Raw genomic sequence first — 7,913 nt, 5'->3', positions numbered from 1 at the left:
TCAGTCACACGTTGCCTCGAGCCAAAATGAAGTCACAACTTCAGCATTAAACTTGTTTTGGATTCTGTCAAATCAAGTCTGGAGTCCCATCAAATTTGTAAATTAATCCAGGTCACAACTGCTCGCCTGTGAAGCCGAGGCTGGTGAGAGAGAGAGAGAGAGAGAGAGAGAGAGAGAGAGAGAGAGAGAGAGAGAGAGAGAGAGAGAGAGAGAGAGATGAACAGAATGAGGAGTGAGATACTGGTGTGTGAAAGTAAAGGGTGAGATGAGTAGGAGGAGACAAGAGGTGTTGACTCAGTCTGCAGCTCTTCTACTCGTAGTGTTTATTACGAGCTATACTAGTCTTGTACGGTTTGAATAGACTTCTATACAACCAGAGGAGTCACCCCCTGGTGGTCAGGACAGAGAATGCAGCACATGAAGCATGGACTTCTATACAACCAAAAGAGTTGCCCCCCTGGTGGTCAGGAGAGAGAATGCAGCTTCATGTTGTTTTCAGCTCTTTTGTGGTTTGTTCTGTTCCTCTTGACTCCTGCTCTTCAAATTTCATAAACATTTCTTTAACTTTTTCACAGGTCCAAAGAATAATTACCAGCTGTGCGGCACAGAGACTTATTTTTCCACACATAACATTCACCTGTGGGGGCACCTGAGGACAAATGCATTATGAATCAATACTCATTCATGATTCAAGCGCCCGTGGAGCGGTTGAAAAGCAAACGGTCCTGAAATGACGTCACCGGCGGCCGCTGACTCCTCCGAGTCGTTTCTGATTCCACTTTTCAGAAACTCTGCCGATTTGACTGTGCGGCTTCCTGTCAGGACGTCACATCCATGCGATGCTACATACGAGTCTTTTAACCCTCACGGTCATTTTTTCAATTTTTACATAATTTCCTAAATTCATCTTTTAAAGGCACTTGCATATAAGATACATACCTGTGTTTTACTTTCTTTTTAAAAGCAAATCTCAGCTCTCTATGCAGTGAGGCACCATTGTCAAAAGGCAAAAGTGTGTGTGTGTGTGTGTGTGTGTATGTATATATATATATATATATATATATATATATATATATATATATATATATATATATGGCTCAGTGTCTCCTGTATCTAGAGCGCCTCTTGTGTTGATGAACTGCTACTGCAGCAACATCTCTCTCTCTCTCTCTCTCTCTCTCTCTCTCTCTCTCTCTCTCTCTCTCTCTCTCTCTCTCTCTCTCTCTCTCGTCAGGCTTCCCCAGCTGTTCTGCTCCACCTAGATGAGTCTGCGCAGTGGCCACTAAACCAATGGAGAGAGAGAGAGAGAGAGAGAGAGAGAGAGAGAGAGAGAGAGAGAGAGAGAGAGAGAGAGAGAGGCAGTCAGAGTACGCGGGATGAAGCGCGAGCACACGGACCGTTTCCTCCGGTAAACAAGCGGGGAGCCGGAGAGTGGAATATTTGGGGGGGAATTTCGGGGACACATCCATGGCGACGGGAGGAGGGGGAGGAAGAGGAGGAGGAGGAAGAGGAGTGAGGCGAAGGAGGAGAGCCTGCTGGAAGACCTGCTACTTCCCGCTGCTGTTCTGGGTGCTGTCAGTCTGCGGGGAGGAGAAGACGCTGATCGTGGAGGTGAGAGTCCGACATGCACGGCCGCGCGCATGCGCGCGTCCCGCTAACGCCGTGTAAATACAAAGACGCACGCGCCGGGGAGATGAGCGTCTGCTCTCTTTTGTTCGCAGCCGCGTCACAGAGTCCTGGTAACGTGTCCCTCCGCCGCGCGCGCCCTCACACGTTGTGTTGGGTTCTCAAACTGTGGGGCGCGACCCTCTAGTGGGGCGCGGAGGTATCACAGGTGCGTGTGTGTGTGTGTGTGTGTGTGTGTGTGTGTGTGTGTGTGTGCGTGCGTGCGTGTGTGTGCGTGTGTGCGTGCGTGCGTGTGTGTGCGTGTGTGTGTGTGTGTGTGTGTGCGTGCGTGTGTGTGTGTGTGGGGGGGTCATATATATATATATATATATATATATATATATATATATATATATATATATATATATATATATATATATACAAACAATCTAATCCTTTATTAATCCCACAGTGCTTTCTATAGTGTATTATTATATTTTATTGTATTTATTATTATATATTTTAATGTATTAATACACAGTATGTCTTTTTATTCTAATATTTTTTATATATTATATTGTATTATATTTATAATATATATTTAAATATTTATATATGTGTTATTAATTTATTTAATCCTTATATATATATATTATATTTTATTATATTCACTTCATATGTATATATATTTATATATCATTTTTAAATAGATGTTTTTTATATTGTTTTTTTTAATATTTTGTATTAATAATCCTTTATTAATCCCACAGTGGGGAAATCATTCCTCTAGATCCTTAGTGATTAAGGAGCAGTGTGCCGTTCCTTCCGCAGGAGCTACATGAGAACTTCACAATGAGAAAAGTACACATTACAAATGACATGTAATGTAATGTAATACACGGATACAACACACATGTGTACTTCCATGTAAATGTTTACGTGACGGCGTGTCGGTGATCACAGATTGTTGGTATTTTTCAAAAAACAAAAACAGCACAAAAAAGGCTCTCTTATGGAGAGGGCTTGTTGTTGGGCATGAACATTTCTTTTTCATGAACCTGGATGAGCGCGCTGCTTTCATGTGCTCCAACAAAGCAAAGCCAAATATAGCCTCGCTCCATCATTTATGGAAACGGCTGTGAGTTGGAAGAGGAGGAGAGGAGATGAGGGGAGGGGATGAGGAGAGGAGATGAGGAGAGGGCACAAAGAAAGCTGCTGAGAGAAAGTTCTTTGTTTTCTGATTGTGAAACGATGCTCACAGTCGTGTTTGTCTTGAGGTGAAACCAGACGCCTCCTGACGAGCGGCGGCTGTTCTTGTTGTTGTTGTTGTTGTTGTTGTTTGGCAACCGGGTGACACATCGTCACCTCTCTTTTGCAAACATTGGGGTCGTGCACTGTGAGTGGATCGTTGCAGAAGACGTGGTGTTTTCCATCCAGAGGAGGAGATGTTTTTATTCCTGGAGAAATCATAACCCTCTCAAAGCCGGCGGCGGCGGCGTTGCGCGTCATGCTAACGTGGCCCTCACTCGAGGGGGTCGTGGGTTTCAGGTTTCAATTACAAAACGTTGCTGCTGAGAAGACCGCACACGCAGCGTGTGAAATATCGATTCATCTGTGGATCGTTTTCTTCTGCCGGTCGTGAAACAGCGTGACTTCTCCAGCAGATCAAGAACCCGACATGTTCAGTTCACGTTCACGTGACACAAAGAAAAGAGAGACGGTTCAGCTTCAGCAGCGAATCAGCTGGACGAGTCACCGATGGTCAAAGTAGTCGACTGAGCGTTTGCTTCTACGTACTACAGTTGCTTTAACTATACCCCAACCTGTTGTGTTGCCTAAACCTAACTATATAGTTTAGTTGCCTAAACCAAACTACGTAGTTTCGTTGCCTAAACCTAACTACTTACTGTAGTTGCCTAAACCTAAATACATAGTTGTGTTACCTAAACCAAACTACGTAGTTTAGTTGCCTAAACCAAACTTTAGTTGCCTAAACCAAACTACGTAGTTTAGTTGCCTAAACCAAACTTTAGTTGCCTAAACCAAACTACGTAGTTTAGTTGCCTAAACCAGACTTTAGTTGCCTAAACCAAACTACGTAGTTTAGTTGCCTAAACCAGACTTTAGTTGCCTAAACCAAACTACGTAGTTTAGTTGCCTAAACCAGACTTTAGTTGCCTAAACCAAACTACATAATTTTGTTTTCTAAACCAAACTCACAATTTCTTTTTTGCGGTTTGATCCACTTCCTCTGTGAATCCTCTGCATGTGTTTCCTCCTCTGATTCTGGTTCTGCAAAGTTGAAGAAATAATAATAATAATAATAATAATAATAATAATAATAATAATAATAATAATAATAATAATAATAAAAATAATAATAATAATAAAGTAGAAGGAATAAACGCTGTTGTTCTTAAAAGTAGCTCCTTGTTCCCGTCTCTCCCACACGAGCGGAAAAACAGAAATCTTCTCCCGTGGAAGTCCGGCTCTCGGCCTCGGGTTCTCCTTTGTGGACCTCACAGGGAGACGTTGAGAAGACGAGGAGGATCAAGGAGCTCTAGTCGTGGTCGTGTCTTTCCTGACTTAAAGGTTCAGTGCAACAACAAAGACGCGCTACCTCAAAGGTTTATTCCGGCGAGGATCAATTGAGACTAATTATCGAATGTCTTGTTAATCGACGGCTTCCGGAACATCGTCGGCCGTGAGACCGGAGACGCCGTGCGCTGCATCTGACGGTTCACGTGCAGCTCGCCGCTTTGATCGCAGAGCTCTTCGCCGCTTAAAAAAGGCATGTTTTGATCCCGCGTTCACGCGTTTGCTGTCACGCGGCCGTGAGCGTCGAGGCGAAGGCCGCGAGCGAGCTTTGACGCCGAAGGTAACGAGGTAACGGAGCTCCCAGTTGTTTTCCTGCGAGTCATCTTGAGCTTCGAGGTCCCTGTGATGTCCGCAGAGACGACGCTGTGCTGTCCGCCTGCCGAGGTGGTGACTTGGTCGCTAATTACTTTTTTAAAAAAACAGTTGAGCAATCAGTCTGCTACCCAGAAGACGTGAGGCCCTTACGCATCGGGGCGTTGCCGTACAGGTTTAGCGACGCACGGCTGGTCAACCTCCATCGAGGTCTTCCTCTGAGACACGAGGAGCCCTCCACGCACAAGTCCAGCGTGATGGTCGTTTAGAGCCAAACGGACCATAAAGCAGGGGATGCTTTAGGGGCGGGGCTACAAGGTGATTGACAGGAAGCAGCAACACAAATAATTTCGTCGCCTTCAGCTTGTTGCACTGACAGCAGAAGTGTCTGATCACCGAGTGGAGCAGGCCCAGTGGAGGGAGAGAGAGAGAGAGAGGAAGGGAGGGAGAGAGAGAGAGAGAGAGAGAGAGAGAGGGAGAGAGAGAGAGCGCAGAAGGAGAGGAGGCGTTCGAGTCTTTGTCTGACTCACTGGTCCGCGCTCCTTTGTCTGTTTGCCTGTTAACACAACAGGTCAAAACCTACCAATGTTTGTGTTTTTTGGATGGAATATTTTCGTCTCTCAGGTATAAAAACTGAAGCTTAAGCTGTTCAGATTGTCCCAACGTTGAAATCCACCATTTTCCTTTGTGTGACTTGTAACGCTTTGTACCATCATTGTTTTGTCTCACGTGTGGAGCGCCTTGAGATTCCCTTTGTCTTCCTCAGCGTTCCCTACAAATCAATCGCATCGCTATTGTTACGATGACGATGCCGGAGATCGTCCTGACGGTTTTTAGCGGTCGATCGGTCGATAAGAAGACGGCGCGAGTGGAGTCGATGACGTTTGCTAATGTGTTTCTCGTGAGAAGCGTCTTGGCTCGGCGATGACGGGGTTAATAACGTTGATTACTTCATTATTGATTTCTTCGGGCGATTCACTCGTTTGATAATCTTTTCTCTTTGTGCAATCAGTGGGCTTGTCCTGAAAACTGCTGCTTGTTGTTGAATGTGTGGGCTTTTACATCAGAAGACAAAGAGATTACAATTAGCTGACGCTTTTATCCAAAAGAGACTTACATGTTGCTCTACACACCGTGGATCAGCAACGCGGAGGGGTTAAGTGTCTTGCTCAAGGACACAACGACGTGGACCAGCGGAGCCGGGGATCGAACCACCGATCCTCTGATTGAAAGACGGGCATGCTAACCACAGAGCCACAGTGGATAAAAGAGGTTTGAAAGCTCCACTGTGTCAGTAAGCGATACAGATTTATTTCCTCCAGATTCCTGAACCGGTAATCCTGTTTAAAATAAACCAAAATCGGCCATAATTCCATCTCTAATATCTAATTTATATTGTTGTGAAAAACATCTCCTTAAAAATACATTTCTAGAATAAAAAATATTTTCACATCACAATATTGTTAGAACTTTCCCATAATGCTAATCTTTACTGGATAGAGCTTGAGCTCAAATTGTTACTCAATGCAACGTCCGATAGCGTTAGCTCTTAGCACTATTTAGTTATTTAGACTGCGCTGGCTAACGGCTTCTCACGGCTAACGGATTCTAACGGCTTCTAACGGCTAACATTAACGAGCTCTCGTCAACACGGAAACACAGATGTTTGAACCAAGACGACTTTGATTCATCTCTCATGTAACTCAGTTATTTAAACTCAAGTCCCGATCGGCTCCGGAACCGAACTACGTAGTTTAGTTGCCTAAACCTAGCTACGTATTCTTTATACCACCCCATAAATAAAGCTAGCTTGCGGCTCCGTTGGTGTGAACAGAACATGACTCCAGAGAAATGGACTTCATGCTCATAGATATTATTTATTTTATCTCCGTTCAGAACGTTTCGCCTTTTAATCTTTTCTCTCTCTCTCTCTCTCTCTCTCTCTCTCTCTCTCTCTCTCTCTCTCTCTCTCTCTCTCTTTCACTCCGCGCCCACACACACTCTTTCGTGCACGGCGTTCCGTGCGCTGCAGCTCAGAGCGTCTGGTTGAGGGTTTTGTTTGCTGGATGCAGCGAGCCGGTGATGACCTGCATGTGCAGATGAGGAGGAGAAGAAGAAGAAGAAGAAGAAGAAGAAGAAGAAGAAGAAGAAGAAGAAGAAGAAGAAGAAGAAGCAGCAGCAGCGATGTGACTCAACCTGCTTCTTACCTTCAATAATTGAAGATGTTTCATAACTCAGGATGCGCATGGCCGTGTCGCTCTGCTCTATCTGACGACCTTCACTGTCTCATCACTCCATCCTGAAGCTCCTCCTCTGTGCGATGTGTTTACAGAAACACATGCAGAGGAGCCAAGTGCTGCAGATTCAACCAGATGCACCACGATCTCACTTCAATAAACATTACGAACAACATTCAGATTACATCAACAAGTAAACAAACAAGCAAACTTTTATTTCAGAGTCTCAAACGAGACATCCACAAAGTTCATCCAGAACATGCAGAACATTTCAACACAAACTAAAGCTCATCGGTCCTGCAGCTCTGAACACGAGCAGCTCTTATTAAATATGAATATGAACTCTCTGATGGAGGAGCAGGAGGAAGAGGAGGAGGAGGAGAGGCGACTGTGGCTCAGTGGTAAGCATTGCTATCTTTAAATCGGAGACCCGGTGGTTCGAACCTCCTGTGAGACCCGAGTTTGACCTTCGTGTCCTTTGTAGGTCACCTGTCAATCAAACGCTGATGCGTATCAGTAATTATCAGATTAGTAATTATTTTGTTTCATTGCGTCTTTAATCTGCAGCTTCAGACTGTGTGTGTGTGTGTGTGTGTGTGTGTGTGTGTGTGAGAGAGTGCGTGTGTGAGTGCGTGTGTGTGTGTCTGCTCGCGCGGCTTCTTTGACTTTGTTGTTGCTAAGTAACTGTGCCGATGCAAATCGACACAAAATAATAATTAATATGAGGAAAAATCTTGTTGCTTGGAAATTAAGTGAAATAGGAAAGAGGAGATTTCAAGATGTTAAACGTTTGGACGAGTCAGTGAACTCACCGCGTTCCAGACCACGAACACAACATTCAGGTTGATCTTTAACCCGTTAAACGCTGGAACCGTTTTGCCTCCTTTTCCCCTCCGTTTGAGTCGCAAATTAATCTGAATGCTTGTGTTTATTGTCTGTATTTGTTCAGCAAAGTCTTGGGAATATATTTGCGTCCTCCTTTCTTTTTCTCTTTCTTTCTTTCTTTCTTTCTTTCTTTCTTTCTTTCTTTCTTTCTCTCGGATCTGATCTGAGTTTTTCGCTCCGCTGACATCAGAGCCATCGTCCTGGAAACGAATGCTGATTGAAGAGCAGATAACTTTATTACATCAATCACCCGGATAATAACTTTATTACATCAAT

At 44.4% G+C, this 7,913-nt stretch overlaps 1 protein-coding gene across 1 annotated transcript in view; it reads left to right on the top strand.

Annotated features, from left to right (window-relative positions):
- Positions 1-1,326: 1,326 nt before the first annotated feature.
- mmp24 (matrix metallopeptidase 24) overlaps positions 1,327-7,913 on the top strand; it is a 25,528-nt gene continuing 18,941 nt past the window's right edge. Inside the window, exon 1 of the mRNA XM_068593966.1 lies at positions 1,327-1,611. Coding sequence (XP_068450067.1) covers positions 1,468-1,611 — 144 coding nt within the window. The 5' untranslated portion in view covers positions 1,327-1,467. The remainder of the gene's footprint in view (positions 1,612-7,913) is intronic.

The sequence above is a fragment of the Clinocottus analis genome, unplaced genomic scaffold (assembly GCF_023055335.1).
Source record: "Clinocottus analis isolate CAN_PGR_092001 unplaced genomic scaffold, fCliAna1.0.p SCAF_3, whole genome shotgun sequence".
Taxonomy (NCBI): domain Eukaryota; kingdom Metazoa; phylum Chordata; class Actinopteri; order Perciformes; family Cottidae; genus Clinocottus; species Clinocottus analis.
The sequence above is the reverse complement of the archived record's forward strand: the minus strand, read 5'-3'. Positions and strand labels throughout refer to the sequence as shown.